At 50.7% G+C, this 24,914-nt stretch overlaps 1 protein-coding gene and 1 long non-coding RNA gene across 4 annotated transcripts in view; one reads left to right on the top strand and one right to left on the bottom strand.

Moving 5' to 3' along the window:
* Positions 1-3,151: 3,151 nt before the first annotated feature.
* The window catches only part of RAB17 (RAB17, member RAS oncogene family), a 36,716-nt gene continuing 14,953 nt past the window's right edge, over positions 3,152-24,914 (top strand). The window contains exons 1-2 of one of the 3 annotated variants that reach the window (XM_023642653.2): positions 3,152-3,263; positions 22,286-22,445. In XM_023642653.2, the coding sequence (XP_023498421.1) occupies positions 22,289-22,445 (157 nt within the window). In that variant the 5' untranslated portion in view covers positions 3,152-3,263; positions 22,286-22,288. Of the gene's footprint in view, positions 3,264-14,793; positions 14,881-16,025; positions 16,597-22,285; positions 22,446-24,914 lie in introns of those variants that run through there. The other 2 variants (XM_070269571.1, XM_005610741.4) reach the window with 2 other exon arrangements.
* Positions 3,477-5,195, bottom strand: LOC111773871 (uncharacterized). Its single transcript, XR_002808530.2, has 2 exons — positions 5,059-5,195; positions 3,477-3,858 (listed from the first exon to the last, which is right to left on the bottom strand). It is a non-coding gene; the product is annotated as an uncharacterized lncRNA (long non-coding RNA).

Here is a 24,914-nt window from a genome sequence, read left to right as displayed (position 1 = left end):
ATACCAAATGATTCCATCTATGTGAAAATCTAGAACAGTCAACACTAAGCTATGGTGATAGAAATCAGAATAGTGGTTGCCTTTGAAGGTGAGCAGGTTGATTACAAAGTGGCATAAGGAAACTTTTTGGGGGTGATGGAAATGTTCCATATCTTCAGTGAGTTGGGTGCTACTTGGACCAACCATCCCAGTTTATCCAAGGGGCTTCCTGAGATGTGGGACTTTCAGTTTTAAAACAGGGATAGTCCCAGGAAAACTGGAACCAGTCGGTAACCTACATTACTTGCATGTACACATTTGTTAAAACTCAAATAATTTTTGTATGCACATCTACATGCATGTATAAGTGCGTACACACTTAAAATGTGTGTATCCTATCACGTGCAAATTATACTTCAATAAAAAAAAGAGTATTGGGGCCAGTCAGGTGGTGTAGTGGTTAAGTTCGTGCACTCTGCTTCTGTGGCCAAGGGTTCACGGGTTTGGATCCTGGGCGCAGACCTACACACCGCTCATCAAGCCGTGCTGTGGTGGCATCCCACATACAAAATAGAGGAATACTGACACAGATGTTAGCTCAGCAACAATCTTCCTCAAGCAAAAAGAGGAAGATTGGCAACAGATGTTAGCTCAGGGCCAACCTTCTTCACCAAAAAAAAGAAAAAAAGAGTATTAAAAAAAATGACGGTGGGAAAACAACCAAACCAATGTAAACATAAGCAAGCAATGGAAGAGCGCATTTGCCCTTTAGGCATCAAATTAAACTCATGGCTTTAATGTAACGACTTTTGAAAGGACCATAACTTAAGAGGCTGCCTAACACATCACTTACTACACTTCACTTCCTCCGGGATGTGGAGATGCTGGATAAACAGATGCTCTGACGGGATATTTGGTGTTCAGCATATTTGACACCCATCTGCTGGGAGAGTTTAGGAGGTTGGAGTAGTTCCATCTATTTCCCTCTACCGTTTGCTGTGCGCGCTCAGATACCCACGGCGCGCTGTTTTCCTGCAGAAGGGCCACGGGGAACTTCGGGACGTGAAGATAAGCAGGAGATTCGCCCACAGTCCAGGCCGGCTCATTGTGCCTGTTGTGAAAGGCATCATGAAGCTGACTTCTTTTATTCTTTGTGCCACTTAATCACATTTCCTGTGGTCCTTTCTCCCTGTATGCTTTTCTACACCCGTGGTCCTTGAGCATCGCTAACCTGGAGGGCAGAGCCGGGGTCTTCCGGGCTCTGATTGGGTTTGCCCTGTTCTCCATCCGGTACCATGCGCACGGGTGATCTTAAGTCATAGGCTGGTTCCTTTGCGGTCTTTAGCAGTTCACACACATCCGTACATCCGGTGAGGCACTTTGCATAGGAAGTCACTGTGCATCTCCACTCCTGACATGTACCAGTCGGCCAAGGCAGCCACCCCTTGAGGAATCACTGTATTTAAGAGCGAAACACCATCCTTATCAATCACTCAACCCCAATCCTCCAAAGCAGAAATTGAGCGCAGCTGTCTCAGATCTTTTTCATTATTATGGGAAGATGCTTGCCGCATTTTTGGCAGTGGCTTTTGAAAGCACTCTGTGTTCTCAATTTGCCAGTTTTTAAATAGCACACACATTTCACCAAGTTTTTATTCTGCTGAATAATGCTCTGAAGACTTTCTCGTAAGAACACCCCTGGGACCTTCTCTATGTTAAGACGGCACCGAGCAATTGAAAACATTCTGCAGGCGCCTGAGCTCTGCCTAGTTTAACTCTCAGCCATAGCAGCGCTCCAGGGATCTGGGCCAAGACTGAGCACTGGGTGCCAGCATGCAACCTATTTTAGGAGCATAATAGAAAAGTAATTTGCCACTCACTCTTTTGCATCCTGTGCTCAAGTTGAATTCTTTATATCCGCATCCCCAGACAAAGAATGGTTTATAAAATTTGCTACAAGCAGTTTAGAAAACTCAGCTTGGCACTCAAGCAGAACAAAGATTATATGGTTTTTTTCCCTAGGAAACATTTTCTTCCTCAGAGTAAAATGTAGTCACAAGGCAAGATAGGATCGTTGGAACCATCAAAGGAAATAACAGCCCTGTGAAGTGCCGGGCAGAGTCCAGCACACTGTAAATGCACCACAGGGCACCTGCTGTATGCAGTGTGTGGCAGAGGAGAGACGAGGATGAGCGAGACCCACTTCCTGTCTTCAGTGGGTCTCAAGGCGGCAAAGGGAGTGATGAGTCAAGGACATAACCGCTCCGCTCCAGCGGAGCATCTTGCTGGGAAAATCAGGAAGGAACACTTACTTTCTGCATGGAAATGATTTATTCCCACAGGAAGAAGCTGTAGCAGAGGAGAGCCCAGGCAGGGAAGCCAGGAACCACAGCCTGACCTTTATATGGGCCTCTGGGCCCACAATTCCAATTCCTTAAGGGCCAGGTGTTAAAGTGGGAAGGGTATTGGAACATTTTGGCACCCCAAAATAGCCCTTTTGGCATGAGGATTATTGGGAGAAACAGCAAACACAGGAAAAGCTCAGAAAACAGAGCAGAAGTTGCCCTTTTGTAAGCGAAATTTACCTGTATAAAGGATGTCTCCGTATGAAGGGTATCTCCTTTCTGTACCAGGATGAGAAGAGGCTTGCAAGTCACAGGAACTCTTACAGTGCAGAAGGCACCACTTAAGTCTGTGGAACAGCCTTACCCTTGTTCACCGAGCTTTTCCTGGGAACCTCCCATCACTGGCTCCCCCACCTTTCTGTCTTTTGCCTTTAGCTGAAGATGGTATTTAAGCTGGTGGCTTAGACCACCTGGGGAGTTACTCAGTTTTCCCTGGGTCTCCCAGGTAGACAGGAGGTAGGCGTTAATAAACTTCTGTTTGCTTTTCTCTTGTTGCTCTATTATTACAGGGGTCTCAGCTAAGAACTCGGAGGGGTAGAGGGAAAATTATTTTTTCTCCCCTACAACCGTCTCTGTCCTCTCCAGGAATCCCAGTCCTGTCACTCTAAGGAGGGGACTCAGGATCCTTGCTCAGTGCCAGACATTAGCTCTTGACCAAAGCCGCTGGCTGTCCTGGTGGGGACAAGAATAAGACACTGCCCCCAAGGAGAAGGAGGGCCTCTGGCCTTGGGGAGGAGAGAGGGGGTGGGATGGGCCAGGGAAGATCCCAGGAAAGAGGGACGGGCCTCCAGAACAAGCCCAGATAAGGGACAAAGACCTGTCAGTGCCCGGCTGAGAGAGGAGAACAAAGAAGAGAACATCCTGGCCGCACATCCCTGGGTATGCTTGCGTGCACACTCGTGTGTGCATGCTCCTGTGTGTGTGCATGTGCGTGTGTAGGGCCCATCATTAACTTTCTGCTTCCCAATCTTGGGCAAGACCTTGCTTTTGTCTTTCTCAGTGTTTGACGAATGGATTGTGGGGAAAACCATCAAAATGCAGTATACTCAAATTATCTCAGTTCCTAAAGGAAAAGTGTCTTTCATTCATTCATTCATTCCTTCACAGAGCCTTTTAATTCTGTGCTTCAGGTGGGGAGCCTGACTTTTTTGTTTTTGTTTTTTCATTTACCCACCACTCCTCTGGGAACAAGGGCAAGCGGCGTCCTCCTTTGGCAGAGTCCATGGTTAAGCGGTCTTGTCGGGCATACATGGAAGACCTGTTTCTCCCTCTCGATTATAGCATTTCTTGTGCTTATTACGGCTTCCACAGCTGCCGTCCTGGCATAAAGAATCTTCTGCTGGGGAATCTTACCCAAGCCTCTGCTCCCGGTTCTTCCTCCCGGGAAGGCATCTTCCACATCCTGTGTGTTCTGGGCGGGATAACCGACAACTCAGGCCACAGTCCTTAGGGAGAAGAATCCTTCACAGCAAACCTGGAGAGGAAGGGAAACAAATGGAAGGAGATGAGATATCTGCCTTCACTTGCCTGACTTTGAAATCAGCATTTCTTCCAGTGCGTCCCCTGCATTTCTGGGTGTGGGGTGTGGGCGCCGAGTGCTTCTCATGGTTCTAACTCCCAGGGTCTTACCCGTGTACTGTCATTGCAACATTTATTGTATCTCCAGTGTGAATAATTTAATGTTTATATTTTTATTTAACTTGATTATACGATTATTTAACTTTGTGAAGTTTTCTTTGGCCTGCTCAATACACGGTAAGCTCCCTGAGGGCATTTCTACATGGCCCCATGGATTTCTGGCAAGTTTCTGCGGGCATGAGAAGGTTTTTGATAAATACTTAAGGAGGGATAGGTAAATTTTGAGATCTATTGTGCGAGACAAATGATGTGCCCTCTCCATGCTGTGTTGGTCAGACTGCTCCTGGGAGTTTAGTCTAGTTCTGGGAGTAAATTTAAGTGGGACACCGACAACGTGTCCAGAAGGGCAGCTGCAGGGGTTAGGTGACGTGAGGAAGCTGAGCAGAGTGGACCATTAGGCTTATGGGGGCCGGGTGGCACACATGGGTGCAGGTCACCAATGCAGTGGGAGGAAGGACTCTCTCAGCGTTAGCCCCTAAGGGATGAATGGGACACCTGGGCAGGCACAGAGAGCCTGGGGAAGGGACAGCTGTCAGAGAGAGCCTGGAGGAGGGGATGATATCTGGTCAGGAGATTTCCCCTTTCGTGCATTTCCTGACCACTAGTTCCAGGGCATCTAACAGGTGGTTCATGAAAATCCGTCTAGGCTCCAGTAGATTTGGGAAATGCTGGTTTAAACAGAGTGGAACAGGTTGCACCACTGCGGACTTCTTGGGGTCTTCCATATGCAAATGTGCATTGACTCTCCAAGAAGGGGTTGCCGGGAATGGTCATCCCCAGTGCATCTGGCCCTAGAATCCTTGTCCTGGAAACACATCACACAGGTCTAGAATTCACAGAGCCTGGTTAGGAGATAACAAAATGCAGGGTCTGCCTGACAAGACGTTGGCGAAGGGTCCTTCCAGTGGTAAGAGTGACTCAGCCACTGAACTGCGTGCCCCACTTGGAGGTTCCTGTGGCTGTCTTAGTCTGTTTAGGCTGCTATAACAGAATACTATAGACTGGGGGGTTTATAAACAACGGAAACATTTCTCACAGTTTGGGGGCTGGGAAGTCCAAGGTTAAGGCACTGGCAGATTTGGTGTCTGGTGGAAGCCCACTTCCTGGTTCACAGATGGCATCTTGCTGTGTCCTGACATGGCGGAGGGGGCGGCAGAGCTCTCTGGGGTCTCCTTTATAAGGGCACTAATCCCATTCATGAGGCTCCACCATTATGACCTATTCACCCCAAAGGCCCCACCTCCTGATACCATCACCTTGGGGGTTAGGTTTCAACATGTGAATTTTGCAGGAACACAAACATTCAGTCTACAACAGCGGCTTTCTGAGCAGCCACAGGCATCTTCCCTCTCCCGAATTAGAATGCATTTTAGGTACATTTGCTCTGATAAGTTGAAACAATGTAAGACCAGATCGGTTGTGGTGTTCTGGAGTTTGTAAGCCATGCATGGCCGTTTAATGATACTTAGTAAAGTAACAGCCATCCCTCTGCAAGGTAGCTGGCCTGCTCCTGAGGACTCCTTTCTGCTCAGAGTTTCTTCCTTCCCCCGACCCCCATCCACCTCCTCCAGCTTCTCAACAGTTGACGGGCCATGGTGACGGTACGTGAATTAGGGATGGAGGTGGAGTGACTGACAGCCAGGCAGGGCTAGTCCCTTGTCAATAAGAGACCTGTGGGCTGCTGTGAGCACAGAGCAGCAGACAAGAGATGCAGAGATGCAGAGAGGACCTCCTGGGGGGTGACAGCTCTTCACTGACTGGTTCTAGGCCCGCTGCCCTTGGCTTTCACGAGCAACCTCAGTCGATGTCTAATAAAATCCTTTTTACTCCAGTTAGCTTGACTTGGTTTTGGTAACTTGCAGCCAAAAGAATGTTTTCAAAATACGCTGTTGATTGTGGCCACTCCGGGCTCTGTGCTTGGTCTCGTGCACACTGCTCTTCTAGTACTCATGACCTCCCGTGGCATAGGCCCAGCTTTATTCATCTTTTACAGATGGAGGAACTGAGGCTCAGGGAGGTCAGTGACCTGCCCCGGGTCACACAAAAAACAAAGGGCAGAGCGAGCTCCAAACCCAAGTCTGTCAGACACCAAGGCCATCCCCCGAGCCTCTCTCTGTCCTTGCCTACCTGCACTTGCCTCTCTGCAGTCAGGGAGGGTGAGGCAGGGGTCAGGTGGGTCCTAGATCGGCATCTACAGGGAGCAGGTGTAAGGGGTTCCACTGCTAGGGTGCGAGGTGAGAGCCCCATTGCTCCAAGGGGTCACCCAGACCGTATCCTATTGGCAGAGGGGGTGGAGGGAGCTGGGAGGCAGCGAGGAGCCTGCACAGTGGGTGGGTGGGGAGATGATCCCCAGGAGAGGGCCCCCCTGGTGCCTGGTGCTTCCCTCACCCTTGGGGCTTTGTGGCACCAGCTCAGCCCTCTCCTTCCCCGGCTGCAGCTTCCCTAGCCCCTGCCCAGCCAGCAGGGGCAAAGCCCCACAGTGTCTGTTCTTCAGCTGTAAGGAGGGGTGGTTGTTTCACTGTCGGGGGATTCTGGCCACACAGCAGATCTCATGGGAGCTGGACTGAAGCAAGTCAGCACCTGCTTCCGCTCTGGGGACCAAACGATAATCCGCCACCTCTCTAGAGTGGCATTGCTGTCACAACTCCACTGTCCTTTTGCTCCTTCTTTCTGTCTGCCTTCTTGGTTTCTGCTCTTGTGGCCAAATGCTTAACCAGAGAATGTAATTGTCCTAGTTAGTCATTTGGAACAAACAAGTGGCATAGCGAGAGTGCATTTGTGTTACAACCACTGTCTCTGTTGGGTAAACTTTGTGCACAGCGCCCGTCAGCTGGGGCCTGGGGGGTGGGGGGAGTCTAACTGGGGCCAGCATCATCAGCCTGTGACCTGTGCTGTCACGTGGGGCCGTGCTCAGAGGACGCCGGGCTTGGTCTGATGTTCTGTGTTGGCCTATTATCCTCCCAAAGGGCGCGGATTTGGTTAAGTTCTGTATTAGTTTCTTGGAGCTGATGTAACAAATGACCGCAGAACGGGTGGTTTGAAACGACAGAAATTTATCATCTCACAGTTGTGGAGGCCTGGAAATCAAGGTGTCGGCAGCGCTGGCTCCTTCTGGCAGCACTGAGGGAGAATCTGTTCTGTGCCCCTCTCCAGCTTCTGGTGGTTGCGGGCAACCCTTGGCGTTCCTTGGACACGAATTTTGGGGAACCCTCTTCAACCCAGTACAAGCGCCTAGAGTCTAAAGGCATGCTCTTGGTTCAGGAACCCCCAGAGGCCCAAGCCTGGGGCAAACGCCCAATCTGCTTTTCATGCGGGAGACAGCTCTACACAAAAGCACGTTGGCTGGCTGTCTCATGAATATTATGACCCAAGGTGTTATGGGTTGAATTGTGTCCCTTCCAGAATTCGTATTTTGGAGTCCTAAGCCCCAGTGTCTCAGCATGTGACCGTATTTGGAGACAGGGTCTTTACAGAGGTAATCAAGTTAGAGTGAGCTTGTTACGGTGGGTCCTAATCCAATGTGACAGGTTAGGGTTAGGGTGAGGGCTAGGGCTAGGGTTAGGGTTAGGCCTAGGGTTAGGGTTAAGGTTAGGGCTAGGGCTAGGGTTAGGGTTAGTCTTAGGCTGAGGGCGAGCGTGTCTGTGAGGGTGAGGGTAAGGGTTAGTGTTAGGTTTCGACTTCGGGTTAGGGCTGGGGTTTTGGTTAGGGTGAGGGTGCTGTTCTGGGTTTCGGTTATGGTTAGGGGCCTTTGTAGGTTTAGTGTTAGGGCTTATGAAAAGACGAAGTAGGGACACAGACACACCCTCTCAGTGAGAACTCCCTGTTAATTTGGAAGCAGAGGTGGAACTGATGCTCTATGAACCAAACAATGCCAAAGATTGCAGCAAACCTCCAGAAGCAGGAGAGTGGCCTCCCCCAGATTCTCCTTCACAGCCTCGGAAGGAACCAGCCCTGCTGACACCTGGATCTTGGACTTGCAGCCTCCAGAACAGTGAGGCAACAAATTTGCCTTCTTGAAGCCACCTAGTCCCTGGTGTTTGTTTCAGCAGCACTGGTAAACTAATACACAAGGGTTGGGAGGGGGAAAGCCCTCTTTCTCCACTGTTTATGGGAGAGGGCTTTTCCACGTGCCTGGATCTTCCTTTGGTCCTGCCTGGCTCCCTCTGAACCGTGAACATCTTGGTTGAGTCCCCTCCCCTCTCCCCTACACTTACCCTGGGGAGAACGCGAGCACAGCAGCCTGCGGCCTCTTCCTTTGGTTGCTCCACCCAAGGCTCTCAGGAGTGGAAGGTGGCCCCTCCAAGGAGCCTCCAGGTTTGGGAGGGTGGGGGGTGGTTGCTGGAGTGGGTCTCTTCCAGAGCCTCTTTCTTAGGGAGGTCAATCAAGGAATCGCAACAAAGGCTGAGGAACCATGAAAAAGGAAAAGGAAGGGAAACCTAACAGCCTGGGCTCAGATGCCCCTCAGATTTAAGTATCTCGGGTCTCTGATGTTTATTTGAACCGAGCTGAATTCCGGCCAGCTCCCCCCACCTTCCTGTGCTCTCGGCTTTGAGTTTGCACAAGGGCTCCTTGTGTGTGCCATGGCGGACTGGGCACAAGGGTGAGTCACTGTACTGTCAGATGAAGTATAGCTAGAAGCCACCGCTGAACTAAAGGACTGAGTCATTTCCTCGAATCTCCCCTCTGGGTTCTAGGTGCTTTCGGAGTGTGAGACCACAGCTGAGTCAAAGGCTGCATTGTTCTCTAGCTCGTTGATACATAGTTGCAGCTTGCCCTTGAGCACGTTCACATGTAGTGGCAGTTTGCCCCCCAGAAAACTCTGCTGCTGGACTTTCTCAGTAGCAGTTTCTGGAAGTGTCTCTGCTCCTTTGCCAAACGGTGGGTATTGAGATTCTTTGCTGATCTGATCTCTGTGTTGTTGAATCAGCATCTGTATACACTGGTGAGGTCAGAGATTTTTGCTTGTGCTTACTGCACATTTATGGTTCATTTTTAGTGAATTGCCTGGTTGTGAGCTTTGTTCATTTTTCAAGGATGGGTCAGCATTTTTGTAGATGAAAGATTTTTTGAGGGGGGAAGGTTAGCCCTGGGCTAACATCCACTGCCAATCCTCCTCTTTTTTTGCTAAGGAAGACTGGCCCTGAGCTAACATCCGTGCCCGTCTTCCTCTACTTTATATGTGGGACGACTGCCATAGCATGGCTTGATAAGTGGTGCATAGGTCTGCAACCAGGATCTGAACAAGTGAACCTCGAGCCACTGAAGTGGAGCCTGCGAACTTAACCACTGTGCCACCTGGCCGGCCCCTATAGATGAAAGATTTTAAAGCAACATCTATAATGCAGTTATTTCCTCCGGGTTTTGTGTGTATTGTGGTTTTGCGTGTGCAGTTTTTATTGTTAGACAGGTGGACTTAGTTTGCAGGTAGGCATTATTTCCCTTTATGGTTTGGCTTCTGCATTTGAGTGTTTTGTGTAGTGGTTAAGAAAGATGTGGATTTGAATCCTGGTTCAACAGCTGCATAACATTGGGGGATGCGCTTAATGTCTTGGAGCCCCAAATTTTCTCACTGATAAAATGGGGACATCCATATCTACCTGCCCCTGGTTGTTGTGAAGACCCATCGTTGTGATTTATATAAACACTGAGCACGGTGCCTAGGAAGCACTTAGTAAACAATATCTTTCCTATTCCCTTATTTTAAGTCAACAAGTGTAGTTGCAGCTCATCAGCTACCCTTTAGGTACCTTGAGAAATAGAAGAAAATTTCAAGACCCAGGTCCTGTCCTTGAAGGAAAGAAAAGAGGAAAACTAACTTGTCAGGGAGCTTGCTCTGGAGCGAGGTGACCAGCGATGCTGGAAGGAAGTATTAGAGTAGGTTGTTGGAGGAATTAATCAGATGAAGGTCCCAAGAACCATTAAGACGTTGCCCAAGTAAATGATGCAGCAGAGGTGGGGGCCCAGGTCTGTCTGATCCCAAACCCTGTGCATCTCTAGTTGCATTCTGTTGCTGATGATTTTGGAGAGAAAAGGCACACTTTGGTATGTGACTGCTCTTTCTTAGCTTGAATACTGCAGTTCCCGAGGGCTTTTATGCCAGTAGGGGACAGTGGCGTGCAGCTGCATGTCAGCCAAGTCTAATCCAAGGAAGCTGGGGGATGAGAGCTCCCCAGATGGAGAGTGACCCGGAGGAGAGATCCTGGGGGTAGTTGGCCAAGGTCAAGCTGGTCAAGATAGGTGGTCAAGGCCAGTGACAACAGCCAAGGCTAGGAGGACCAGGAGTGTACTATGCGTAAGGCAGGTTAGCCCAGTAGATTTGGGAATAGGCTTTGGGACCAGGTCAGAGGACAGTGGTCAGGCCTCAGGTCGTGCAAGGTCTGTGAGTGCCAGACCCAGGACTCCAGCAACAATGAGCTTTGGAAAGACTGAAGTTCTTCTGAAACATTACTGCTTAAATGATGATGACGCATGCCAGACTATTTTCCTTTATTGTCGTTAATTTTCACAATAACCTTAAAAACTAAGTAATAATATCTTCTCTTTAACAAAGGGGAAACTGAGGTTGAGAGATGAGATCGCCTGACCAAGGTCATGGCCAGGAAGTGTTGGACCTTGGGTTCAACCTGTCTGACCTCTGACCCAGGCTCTTTATCCTGGAGCTGGCTGCCTCTTTGCAGGGTCAGAGGGTAGATGAGAAATAATCCCCAAGGGATGAAAGATAAGCAGATGGCCTGGCTGGATTGGGGAGGGAAAAGGGAGAGCAAATCTCCATTCCTGAAAAACGTGCTTTTACCATCGGAACTTTTCAACCTTTCTGGGGACTTGGAGTGAACTGAAGCCAGAGTAAGGGAAGAGGACCTTTGGCATGTGACTCCCTTCCAAACACTGGCGGTAGAGGAGGTGGAGAGAAGTGGACGGCTTTGGGAAATCTGCCAAGGAACAATGGGGAGGACGTGGCGGTGGGTTGAGTGCAGGCATTGGGGACGAGGATGACTCCCAGTATTCTGACCTGGGTCGTTGGGTGAGTCTTTTTCTGGAAGGAGGAAGCTTGGGGGATGAGCACATCTGGGCAGGAAGAGCCAGCGTGTGGTTTGTAGCATGTTGAATCTGAAGCCTCGATGGGACGACTTAGTGGAGACGTCAAGTGGCCTGGCTGATCGTGCAGGGTCCATGTTATTGCTGCTCCATCTGCTTGTCCGTGCCCCTGACGAGCTGTTCCCATCCCTGCTCATGCTGGGGGGTGACCATAGCCTCCAGTCCTGCCATCTCTGTCCCTTCTGCTGCTGCCTCTTGCAGGGTGAGCTCCAGTTGGGGGGGTGGGGGGGATAACCCACTGCTCTGTGCTCACTGTCCTCCCATAGATGGATGAAGGTGAGTCAGAGCGGAAAGGGACCAGTGTTGGATGTTAGGGAACCATCCTGGAGTAAGCAGTCAGCCCTGTAACCATGGGAGATGAGATGGAGGGTTCTAGCTGCCTGTCCATCAGGGTGAGGAATTGTCCCCAGAGCTGCAGCTGTTGCTAGAGCGCGGATCAGTCTGCAACTCAGAGGCTAGTCCTGATTTCCAACATGGGAGTGAACACAAACCCGTCACTTATTTCAGAAGACTTACGGATCAGAGAGTAAAATGTACCGTGTAGGAGCCTGTGTATGGGGGCAACCCCCTACTTATAAATAGATGTTGAACCTATACCAACCCCAGGGCCCCACATGGCCCGAGCGTGGCTTGGTTTTACCTTTAAAGAAACACAACCCAACAGCTAAAGGTAATTTAAAAAGTGATTCGTTGCTGTCGTAGGTTGTGCTCAAAGCATTTATTTATAAGTGGTGAACTTCAAAGTTAAAGCATGTTATCCCGCTAGACCAGAAGTGAGGTCTAGGTTCTCAGGCCAGGCTCCAACAGGCCATGCTGTGTAGATAGATTGTTATCGGTTTTATCAGGCATCTTAATGAAATGGTAACTCACACTGAGTTAAATTCAGTCGGGTTAGGCGCAGTGTCAACTGCATGATGTTTAGTCTCTGATCTGGGAACATATCCAGCTCCTTCATTTATGGGATCTCCCTGTCTCTCCAACCACACTGTGCACCAACAGCTTCTTCTTGGCTGCGAGGGGCCTGGTGCACTTGGGGGGGGGGGGCGTGGTTTGCTTTGGGAGGGTGGACCCAGCACAGAGGCCGCTGGGGCCCTGGAAGTGGGCTTGGGGCTACTTGGGCAGGGAATTCTGAGGTCTCAGGGTCTGGGAGTGTGATCTAGAAATGGGAGGTGGGCTGTGAACTCCTCACCCATGAGAGGGACATGGCGGGAAGCTGGCCAGCAGAGCGCCCTCTGGGGTGTGGCTCACAGGATGGGGCTGCGGATGAAATCAGACCCCCCCAAGTCAAAGCTTAGCATGGAGCCTGGCACACAGTAGGTACTCAATAAAAGGTAGCTACTTTGCTTTTGCTATATTTCTAGTCTTGATGGAATTGGTTGAGACCTCTCCACCCTCACATTCTGGGCACCCCTTGCAGACTCCACCCTCGCTGACAGTGTCCCCAAGTGCCCCCACAGCATGCTGATCCAGGCCCCCACAGGGTACTCATACTGCTTCTGGGGCTCAGAATGCCCTGTTCGTCTTGGCTGTTGGGCAAGTTTCTTGTCCATCTGTCTGTCTGTCCGCGGGCCAACATTTCCTCCTGGGAGGAGCCTCGCTGACCCTCCCCTTCCATCTGGCCACGTGAGCTGCCTCTTCTGTACGTGTCCTCTGCCCTGTTAGGACCTGCACGGCCCTGGGCCGGCCCCCGGCGCCTCGGCAGGACTTTGCTCCCCCGTGACCTGCCCAGCCTGGCGGGTTTCCATGCACCAAACGGATTGTTGAGCTGAGGAATTTAGCTCAGTGTTCAGAAACCCCTGCTGGAATTTTCCATTGAGATAAGCAAGGGTGAAGGTTTCGAGGGCTGGCGACCATCCTGCTTATCTCAAAGGCCTTAGGAGATAAGAACATTCTGGAAGATCTACACCTCAGATAACCATCATGCTCTGAGTTTGCTCCTTAACGACCACTCTGTAAGGAAGCCCCTCTTCGCCACAGATCCCCAGGGCGAGGTCACCAGCCACGTCTACCACAAAGGAGATGCATTAACAATCTGAGCCACACTGGGGGTCTCTTCACACAGGGCCAGGGGCCGTGGGTCTGGGCGGGCAGTTGACCATGTCTGCTACAAGCCCTGATAACTGCTTTGAAAATCTCAGAGCTGTTTATGCAGCAGTCGGGGAGGTGTTCACCAAGCGACCCCAGGAGGCAGATGAGAGGAAAGTTGCAAAAGGCCGGTGTCGGTGGAAAGGAACCCACGGGAACGAGTTGCCTCAGGGAGCAGAGTCCTCCGTCACTATGGACATTTGAGCGGAAGCTGAAGAATCAGTTGGCAGGGGTGTTGCAGAGATTCTGCAGACCCTGGGTGGGTGTTCAGACCTGATAATCCCCAGGGGCCCTTCTGGTTCCAAAATTCAGTAATTTTGCTTTTCTTTCCAAAGGGGAACCTGTGCACATCAGTGTGCATGTCTGGATGTGCAGCCTGATGGAGTGGCGTGGCGGAAATTCTCCCTGTTAATGCTAATACAGGAAAGTTGATAAAATGCCAAGAGAGAAAGTTAAAAGTTGGTACACCTACATAAAAATAACACTAATTATGGTCACCTAAGTAAATTGCTTACGTAATGTTTTTGCCTAATTTCCACCACAAGCAATGATGATCCTGGTGTGCCTCTTCCCACGTCTCAGTGGGGTTGTGGTCCCAATGTCTGTGTTCTAAGACTCCATCCTCCCACCAGGAGGGTGGTTTGTGCCTGAGCCCTGACTCCACACATCCGCAGGGTATTCATCTTCTGATTTAAATGTGAGGGCGCCAGGGCCCCCCTCATGGTACGTGGCTCTTGGTGGTAGGTGGTATCACAGAGGCCAGAGGTGAAGGGAGGTTTGGGGCCACCTGGCCCAACCCACTTACCTTGGAGGTGAGGGAGCAGATGTCTGGAAGGGGAATGACTTGCCGAGGTCCCTGTGGGAGGATCCTGCAGGTTGCAGGGAAAAGACCCACCCAGATTACGGGCTGTGCTGTGCAACCCCAGGACCAGAGAAGTGATCAGCCCCCAGGCACTGCTGAGTGTCTGAGTTCCAGCCTCTCAGGGTGCCCCTGGGGTTGACGAGGTGGGAAGGGGTCAGGCTGTTTGGGGTGGTTCCTCGCCATCCGCCAGCGGGGTGCTGATAGGCAATTTCCCTTTGTATCACCTGGGTGGGGCGTGCTCTCCCTGTGCGTGCCTCAGCTCAGGCACTAGGGTAGGCAGAATTCTAGATGGCCTCCAAGATTCCCATCCCCTGTTGTCCACACCCTGTATAATTCCTCCCCTTGAATGTGCCCAGGGCTGTGGATACGATGGACGATGGACGTCACTCCTGAGATTGGGTTACTTTATATGGCAAAGGCAGAAGGGGTTTCTGCAGATGTAACTAAGGTCCCGCATCAGTTGATTACGAGATAATGAAAAGGGGGATGGTGTCTGGTGGGCCTGACTTAATCAGGCGAGCCCAGGAAAAGAGAGTCCAGAAATCAGGGCTCTGCTGCTGGCTTTGGAAAAGCAAGTAGCCATGTGTGAGAGGCTCTGTGAGGGGACCACATGACAAGGAACTGCAGGTGGCCTCTAAGAGCTGAGAGTGGACCTGGCTGACAGCCAGCAGGAAACAGAACCTCAGTCCTACAAAAACAAGGAGCTGAATTCTGCCAAAATCACATGAGCTTGGAGTACATGTCAGTCTCCAGAAAGGATGGAGCCTGGCTGACACCTTGACTTCAGCCTGTGAGACCCTGAGAGCAGAGGACCCAGTAAGTTATACCCACACTCCTGACCCACAGAGACTGAGACGATAAATGTGTGTTGTTGTAAGTCTCTGTGTTTGTGGACTTTTGTCACACACAGGTGGATACCTACACAAGCCCTGAGCCCCTGTCCACTCAGGGGTTGCTGGAGGTGCTGTGTTGGTCCCCCTCAGGGGCTGTGGCAGGAGCGCTGTAAACTTGGGGCTCTTTCCTCTGAGCTCCTGGAGCAGCATGCCCTCACCCTGCAGTCCTGAGGGTTCTGGGGCCACAAGTCCCAGAATTCTTAATGTAGTTTTATTTCATATTAATTATCTAGACCTTCTGCAGGAGCCCTCTTCCACTGGGAAATTGAGGGGAGTGGGGTGTGGATCCTAAACTTCAGTCCGTCCCTGTGAACTTGCTGTCCTGCAGTGATGGACAGGACTCAGGGAAGTGTCCTGGCTTTCAGACGCCTTCGTTTTCCTGCTCCTGCTCCTCTCTGAGATGGATGCTGGAGACCTGGGTGGGGAGTGTGGCTGGTGACCTCATGGCACTGTGAGGAGGGGATGTTTGAGACTGGCTTCCCCTTTGGAGTATCCAGAAGAGCTCACACTGAAGAGCCCAGTAGGGACCTGGCACAGATGTCCCCTCCAACGTAAGACCCTAATAACCCTCAGTGTGTGTGGAAACCACAGGGATGACTGAGCTTGTCTCCCAGCTGCCTGCGGGGACGGGAGCCCCCACTGAAGTCAAGGTGAGTTATGAGAACATAAAGAAGGCTAGCTTCTTGTGCACTGACTCTGCGGACTGACGTTCATGGCCCATGAATTTCTACCTTCCTCAGCAACCGGCCAACGCCCCTCCCCAGCATGCTTGGAGACTCCAAAAATCTTATCTTGAAGAGGCTATTTCGTCGCCACTGAGCCAGGAAATTCCTTGACCAGAGTTGCGTGAGGAATCAGGGAGGCCCAGGAGGAAGTCCGCTCCCCTCAGTCCTGCACCCGGACCCTCCCACACCCGAGGAAGCGAGGAGGCACACAATCGGGTTGGAGGGTGACAAAGCTGGGAGAGAGCCTTAGAGAAACACAGCCCCTAGACCCCAGGTGGCATCCAGCCAGGATCCAGTCATCTGACCCTGGACCAGCCCAGCCCAGCCTGTGCCTGGGGCAGATGCAGGGCCCCGCGAGAGCTGGCTCCCAGCTGCCCCTGGAAGGAATGCATTCATTTGACAGAAATACTTCCTTCTCTTCTGGGCTGTTAGTTTCAAGGGCAGCAAAGATCCATAGAGCTCCCAGGAAGGAGCAAGGGAAATCTTTGGCATTGAAATGAGACCTGTGACAAAGCTGAGAAACCCAGCGGGAGCTGTGGGACAGCAACCACTGGACAGGAGTGCACTTCCGGCCGGGCGCCCAGGTGCTCCTGGAGCACTGCTTAACAGTCCTTCCTGCCCTGCCCCAGGGGACCACGTGACCACCGTGCACCATGCACCTTGCCCTGAGACCTGGTGGGAGGAGGTTTGACCTGGGGGCGGAGGGCTGGGCACCGTCTTGGCCAGGGGCTGCTGCTTCTTACCTGTTTTCTCCACCTGTCCCGACTGCCGTGGCCACCGCCCCAGCCTGTCTGTGGAGGGAAGCAAAGTTTTCCCAGGCCAGAAGGAGGGAGAAAGGAGACAGGGAGCTGCCCTGCGGGACCCAGAATGCCCAGCAGTCAGGATCCCTGGAAGTGAGCAGGCCTGGGGAACACGTGAGTCCTTGCTTAAACTTCCGTGCACTTTGCAGAGTGTGTGTGTGTGCATGTGTGTTTGTGTCTGTGTGTATCTGCATGTGTCTGTGTGTGTTTGTGTGTTTGTGTCTGTGTGTATTTTTTGTGAGTGTCTGTGTGTGTCTTTGTGTGTTTGCACGAGTGTCTGTGTGTGTGCCCTCATGCACACAAAAGGGCACAGTGAGAGGCCAGGAGTTTGTTCTATGTGGCCCGAGGTGGCCTTGTTTGGATCCTGATTTCTTGCTAGGTAGGTCAGGCTCCCAGAGGGAGATTCCTATTTAAATAGTGGCCTTCGGGAAAATTCCAGTTAAAAGCCTTATACATGAACCGCTGGTAATGAAGCATCATTTGGGGAGTCACTTTGAGGGACGCATTTCAAAGGGATCAAGATGCTCCGTTCATGCAGGCTGACATTTGAGCAAACAGCTGCGCAGTATCTCGGTGCTCCCTACACCCGGGCGAGGGACATCAGGACAATGGACTCAGCAAACCGACCCTTCCCTGGAAACTCCCCTCCTTACAAAAAAAAAGGCTAGTTTGGATTTGCAATCGTTTTTCCCTTTGGTGACAGGGAGATGAGCTTGTGAGAAATGGAGAAGCCCCAAATCACGATGCGTGGAGAGGGTCTCCAGAACCCTCAGCACGAATACCGCGTCCCTGAGAACACCTTTGTGTTCAGAAAGACTTCAGACAACCCCATCTTGATCGAAGTCTAGAGGCGGCTCAGGTGTCACGTTTTCAATTTGCTCTCTGAACAGAAGGCGCCAAGCTCTGATTATCGACAGCTTACAACGTGTAATCATGCAAAAAGTTATACACGAAAATGCTTCCTGCAGTCTGACTTATTACAGAAAGAAGATGAAAGCCAAGCAAAAAGCCAGCAACAGCAAAATGATTCAGCAAGTTGCCATAGTTGTAGGAACGTTACATGGTTGTTAAACATATATGTGTTGAATGTGTATATAGCATATATAGTGATGTGGAAAACTGCCTTTGATATAATGTGAAGATTTTTTTTTTAAAGGTAGCATACGTAGTTTTATGTTAAAACTATGGTTGGTTTGTTTTTAAGATTCATAAAAAAAAAAAAAAAAACTAGAAGAAAGTAGGCAAAGTACCTGCCCTGGTTGTAGTAAGGGTGTCGGCTTATGGATAATTTGAGTTTTTTCATATGGACAATGACGTGTTTACATTTATGGTAGAATAATATCTTTAAACAAAGAGATGTATCATTGTCAAAGGAATAAGATGCTGGTTTGTGTTGTCACAGTAATGACACATTCATTCGTATTCCACCTATTTTTTTAATTCAGACATGTTTTGGGCTAAAGATTTTCTTGACTTAAGAGTTTTATTAATCTGGGTGAATAAATGGCAAAGAAAACTTGAAGGGATGTCTCCAAATACTTGCCAAAGCATTGCTGTAGGTGTGTGAGAACTTTCTTTCTTTGTAAGATTACGGCACAGATCAATGGAATAATTCTTCTAAGCACGTGCCTTCAGTACTTCCAGCGAGAAACAAGGTATTAGCTTGGGGTGGCACAGAAAGCTCGGAAATTGCATTCTTAAAAGTGTTCCTTTTTTCTGGCTTAATTGAGATATAGTTGACATATAGCATTGTGTAAGTTTAAAGTGTATCACATGTTGATTTGATACATTTATATGTTGCAAAATGATTGCCACCATAGTGTTAGCTAACGCCTCCGTCCTGTCATATAATTACCATTTCTTTTTTGTGGTGAGAACATTTAAGATCTACTGTCTAGGCAATTTTCAAGCATCCAATACAGTATTATTTCCTAGAATCACCATGCTGTGCATTAGATCTCCAGAACTTGCTCATCTGTTATCACTGGAAATCTGTACCCCTTGACCAATATCTCCTCATTTTCCCCACCCCACACACCCTGGAAACCATCACTGTATTCTGTTTCTCTGAGTTCGGCAAAAAAAAAAAAAAAAAAAAAAAAAAGCGTAATTTATAAGTTAGAGCTTATGTTGTTTTGATCAATGAGTCCAGGCCGGCGGCTGCCAGGACAGGCTTATTGTACCGCTGTTCTTAATGTGGGAGTTCGTCATGCCGCTCTCTGTAAGTGGCTGAAATCATGCTCGCCCCCACTGGATCCAGTGTGAACATGAAGGCAGCCTGCTCTGGCTTTGAATTCTGTGTCTTTGTTTTAGAAAAGATTTTGGGCCTCTCTGTGAGAGGGGGATGACACCAGGGCCCTGGAGGCTCCTTGCTCAGCTTCCACAGAAGGCTCTGTGCAGCCCAAGAGTGCAGGGGTCCAGGAGCATCCCACTCTGCTCCTCTGTGAAGGTGGCCAGCCCCTTAGGCTCGGTCAGTCCCACCCCCGCAGCCTCATCTGAGTTCCTGTGCAGGGTGGCCTTAAAGAATGTAACTTACAGCTTTTCTCGGCCACTCGGGGCTGAGCGGCCAGTTCGAAGGCGCTCTCAGTGCCTGCTGGAGGCCCTTCTGTTCTTTCTTTACTCAGTTACTCAGATTCACTGCTGCCTGGGGTTTGACTGGCTGTGCAAACCACATGGTGGAAACAGCATGTCTGCCCAGTCATGCCTTCTTGCTAAGCTCTTCCCATGTGTGTTCATGAGATATTGATATTGATGAGCAACTACTGTGTGCTCAATGAGTACTCTCCTTGCTCTTGTGAGAGGTTACAGCCCAGCAAGAGAGATCAGTCATTAAAAAATAATGCTACGAATTAAGGGAGAGTCAACAACCGAGATAACGTCAACCAAGAAGAGGAACAGGGAGCTGTGGGCCCCATGATGGCAGAGACTTTTGTCTGTTTTATCAGCTGCTATTTATGGGGACTGGACACGTGATCAGGGGTATGGGCGGCAGCTGCGAGACCAGACAGGCGGCTGAGGAGGGAGAGAGATCCGCATCAACCTCAACAGAGGGAAGCGAGCCGATCTGGCAGCTTCACCAGAAGGGAAAGCCCGTGGTTTATTTGACGATGGAGCTGACGGGCCGTCTCTGGAAATAGCCGCACTTTGCGACACCATCTTTTTATTATCCTTTCTGAGGCTTCCTTCAGAACTCTGGGCTCTGATTTGCCACTTGGCCGGCAGAGTTGAATGGCTAGGCTGTAAATTCTAATCCTGGAGGGCCAGCTGGCTTTTCCTGTGCTTTCCCGTTTGTCCATGTTGTTTATTTTACTATGCCTTCGAGCTCAGTTTTCTGCCAGCGGGTCAGAAATCTGTGGAGGAATTGCTTTGAGTTCTTGCATGGGTAGACAGGTTCTGGAGAGGAGAGTGGTCCCTCTAGGACCCTCACCTGGGTGCCGGGTCTGTGAACTGAGAAGGCCTGGGCTGCTGTCTGGAGCGTGTTGCTCCTAGAGCCACCCCCCAACCCCCAACCCGACCCAGCTGACTCTCAGGGAGATCCTGCTCTCTCTCAAGTCACTCATGTCCTGCCGCAGGCTCCAAGAAATTGTCCTCTGTTGGGGCAAATATTTGAAAACACTGATTTTTTTTTTTTGTGAGAAAGATTGGCCCTGAGCTAATGTCTACTGCCAATCTTCCTCTTTTTGCTTCAGGAAGACTGTCTCTGAATTAACATCTGTACTGGTCTTCCTCTATTTTATGTTGGATGCCGCCATGACTTGATGAGGTGTGTGGGTCTGTGCCCGGGATCCGAACCCTTGAACCCTTGGCTGCTGAAGCAAAGCATGTGAACTTAACTACTTAACTCCTACACCACCGGGCTGGCCCCTGAAACACTGATTTTTGGTGGGTCATTTGCCCTTCCTCTGTGTTTCCACAGTACCCCGTGTTTCACTTCATTCGTTCATCCCTCAGGTATTTATTAAGCACCTACTATGTGAGAGGCGCTTTTCCCAGCCCTGAAGAAAACAGATAAAATCACAGCAGCGTTGGTTCTCAGCCTTGGCAGATCATGAAATAACCTGAGCAGCTTTAAAAAAACATGGGTGGAAAATTTAAAACTTTGTCTTCCTATTCCTTCTCTGCAACACGTCCACTGCCACCACTAAGCGTCATAGTTGATGGCAAAACTCGAGGGTCTCCGGTATAAGACGGGGCTCCAGACACACTTTCCAACAACCACCAGCTCTGCTGAGTTGCACCCCTTTTCCCCAAGGAGTGGAAGAGCCCGGGAGCCCTTCTCTGCCAGACCTTGTCGCTCTCCAGTCACTTTCTGTTTGGAACAGTCTCGTTGGTGTCTAGTCCTCAGTCCTGTTTGTTTGGAGACTTTGATCCCAAACTTGCTTCTTTTCCTCTTGTGCCCACAGGGCAGACCAGAGCTGGCTGCGGCTGCTCTTCCAAATCCATTCGCTTCCTCCCTTCCCACCCAACCCTTGAGGGGCCACCCTCTCGAGGAGGGAGAGGAGACTCTGCTCATAGGACTGGCTTTCCCCGTGGTGGGTTTGGATATTTTTTAGGGGAAGTTTCTCTCTCTAGAAGCAGTCTAGATAATAAACTAACGCAAAGTGAAAACCTTAGGATGCCACTGTTTTGCAGCCCCCTAATGAAATAGTCAAGCAAGGAGTGGTCTTCAATGACCACTAACATCGCAAAGAGCCCACTGGACAGTATTCAGCTCCTGGGGAAATGCACACCACGTTCACGAAGCACACTTGCTGAAAGATAGCCTGTGTCTGAGCAGATTCCTGTGCTGAGCCACCAGGCTATAGAAAATGCAAAGTTCACAGGAACATATTCAGTGACAACACATGGATGCAATCAACAAAATCTACTTGCCCAAACTGCAGGACGATCTGACTTCTTTGAGAAATAAATTGCAAAGAAAAAAAGAATATATGTATATATATTGGGATTTGCAGATGAAACAATAGGGTGTCTGGGATTTGCTTCAAAGTAACCTTTGATGGGGGTAGGGTTTGGGGGTGTGGGTTTCTGTCTTGTGGGGAAAGAATGTTGGCCACAGCAGATTATTGTGGAAATGGATGACGGATGCATGAGGTCCATCGGAATGACCTCCATTCTCTCTGTTGTGGTATGTGCCTGAAATTGTCTATAATGAAAAAATATGCAGGGTTTGCCCAAATTTGTTTTGATCACAGAGCTATTTTTCTCCAGGGCTTATCACTGTGGGTTTTGAGACTTTAGATACAATGAGAAGGGGTAAAATGTTTTGAGATCCTTGAAACACCAAGTTTTTTTAGATAGTTGTTTCTGGAACATCAACCTTTTTTTGGTATTTTGTTTGAAACACTGACTTTAATCCATAAACCAAAACCTGAGAGAGCATTTTATCTGCCAGGTGCTTCAGATACTTTGTGGAATAAGTAATAGATTTTTAAACAGTGAGAATTAGTGGAATGAGGACAATAAGCCAATGTGACAAGTAGCACGCAATCATTATTTGTCAGAGTGTGCAGCGTTAATTATGCTGTGGCCCCTGCTGGGCACCATTGACACACTTTCCAAGCCTACACAGCATCATTCCTCACAACAGCCCTACCATGCAGCTATTGTTCACCCCGCTCTAGAGATGAGAAGATGGGGTGCAGAGTGGAGCGGGGTGTCAACCCAGGCATCTCGGACTTGGTGCTCTGTTCCGCTCAAGGCTGTACTGCATTGGACCAGGGAAACAGCGTCCTTGGTGGTGACTTGCTAAGATTCTTTGGCATCAGACATTCAACCTCCTTCAAATGCTGTCTCTTTGCAGGGCATGGCACAGGTGGCTGGGGCCTCCTGCCCTCGGGCTGCTCCGGGCCAGCCCTTTGTGTTCAAGCTGGTCCTCCTGGGAAGTGGCTCTGTGGGCAAGTCCAGCTTGGCTCTCCGGTATGTGAAGAATGACTTCAGGAGTACCCTGCCTACCGTGGGATGTAAGTGATGGCACAGGGTGCCCTTTGTCAATCTCCAAGCTGAGAAGCTGGGGCTGTGGACCATGTGTGGGGCACATGGGGACGAGGCCGCTTGGGAATTTCCCAGCTCTCCTGGAGCATCAGGCTGCGCCCAGCAGGTGCAGTGAGGGGTTTCTGTCCATCTGCATCAGGCAAACATGCAGAACCCGGCACGGTCAGGTTTCAGCTCAGCCGGAGTCCTCAGGGGTGCTGATTCAGGGTCAGGGTCGCTGGCCCCAGAAGGGTTGGGTGTGTGAGGGATTATGCCCATGGGAGGGCAAGCCCCTAAGGCCCCCCAGGCTCTGCCACTCAGCCACTTAGACCAGCTGCATCTCACCCTGCCCGGTCGCCCTCCTGCTGACACCACTTTCCTGGATTGTTTATCTAAGAGCAGCTCCCTTTCTGCCTGGCCTCAGTTTACCAGCCTGGTAGGGGTTGAGGGGGGCAGAGGAAGGGGTGGTGGTGGGAGGGGCAGACCCGCTCACTGCGCTTCTTAAAGGGGCTGACACGGCATGGCTCTCAGAGGTCTTCGGAGCATCTGCTGGGCTGTCAGCCTCCACATCCTGCCTGGGGGTGAAAATCCCGTTTCCCACCTGAAATACAGAAACCTAAGCCATTTTTATGCCAATCCTTCTGGGAGGCAACCGGCATGGTGGAAAGACACCTCACTTGGAGTCAGAGCTTCTGTTTCAAATTTGGACTCTGCTACTGATAAGCCTTTAGTTTCCCTGAGTCCACTCATTCATTCACTCACTCACTCATTCATTCTTTCACTCATTCATTCATTTACTCACGCATTCATTTATTCACTCATTCACTCACTCACTCACTCATTCATTCATTCATTCACTCACTCATTCATTCTTTCACTCATTCATTCATTCGCTCACTCATTTAGCAAGCGTCTGCTGGGCATGGCCTCTGTCCTAGGCCTGTGTCAGGTGTAGAGGATTCTATAACAAGCTAAACAGACACATCAGACATAGAAACAACACAAAATGCTACTTGGGATCCTCGATCTTCTCAGGAAGATGGTTCCTAAGAACCCCGAGGGATACAGGGGGCCGAGGGGATCTGTCAGGGTCAGGCCCCCAGAACTGGTGGCGGAAGAGGCAGAAGGAGGGGTGAGGGGCTGGCTCCAGGACGGGAACTCAGGGAGAGCTAGTGAAGACAAAGGATTCAGTCTGGCTGAGAGGGGCACAGTGTAACCTTCTCCATCCTCAGGAAGATCGACACCACTCACCCACACTATCGGACTGGGCTTAAAAAACCAAAACAGAAGGGGCCGCCTGGCGGCCGAGCGGTTAAAGTTCTGCACTCTCCGCTTTGGTGGCCAGGGTTTTGCGGGTTCAGATCCCAGGTGTGGACCTACACCACTCGTCAGCCGTGCTGTGGGGGCGTCCCACATACAACATGGAGGAAGACTGGCACAGATGTTAGCTTGGGGAGAATCCTGCTCAAGCCGAAACAAAAACGAAAGCAAAAGAAAAACGCAGCAAAGTCCTGAGTCTGGCCTCAGGGGGCTTCAGTTGAGAGCAGAGACCACAGAAGGGGGCCTGGCCAGGCTGGGGTATCGAGGGCTGTGCACTGGGTATGTACCCGGCTGACTGGGATCCAAGATGATGGAGAGAGATGGCAGGTACCAGACCAGGCGGCTCGGTCAGGGTTGGTCTTACAACAAGATGTGGGAGGAGAAGCTATGGCTCACAGGGCCCTGCCTGTTTCTGCCTGTTTAGTGGGAACACAGCCACTCCCGGCATTTGCATATCCTCATCGGCTGCTTTCTCTCTGTAAGTGGTCACCACAGTCATGGTATGTCCCTTGAAGACTGAAATATTTGCTATAGGGCCCTTTACCAAAAAAGTCTGGGATTCTTGTTCTAACTGAGTCTGTGAGAGAGAGCCGGCACCCAAGAGGTGGTGGGCGGCCACCAGTGGGCTCCTGGGAGAGGAGAGGCCAGAGAGGGTGATGTGGAGACTCATTTAGCTCAGCCTAATCGACCTGCACGTCCGCACGTGCTGGGCCCACCTTGGGGGCGGGAGGGGGCCCAGATGCCCAGCGCCATGCTGAGCCGGGGGGACAGTGCTGGCGTTGTGTATTCACAGAGCAGGGGAAAGGGAAGCTCAGACAAGTTTGCTCGCTTTCCCGAGCAAGAAGCCTGCGGGCTTAGCTCTTCCCAGTTGCTGCAGCTCATGGAAGGCGGGGGGCAAGGCCCCGCCACCCCCCCCCCCCCCCGGCTGGGTCCTTCCATTCCAGCAAGTCAGGGGCCAGGCGTCCCCTCCCCAGGCTGCCCAAGTTGCCGGCACTCTCTTTAGGGGCTGCATGGGGGTCAAGAGGATGGACAGACCTGGGCCCAAGTTGGATGGGGGGGTCTTTGCTGGGGGAGCAGGTCTGGGTGTGCCCTCTCCTCTCCTGGTCCTCTGCCCTCCTGGGCCCCCTCCCCCAGGCCCA

This window comes from Equus caballus, chromosome 6, assembly GCF_041296265.1.
Source record: "Equus caballus isolate H_3958 breed thoroughbred chromosome 6, TB-T2T, whole genome shotgun sequence".
NCBI lineage: Eukaryota > Metazoa > Chordata > Mammalia > Perissodactyla > Equidae > Equus > Equus caballus.
This window is presented reverse-complemented; position numbering and strand designations above follow the sequence as displayed.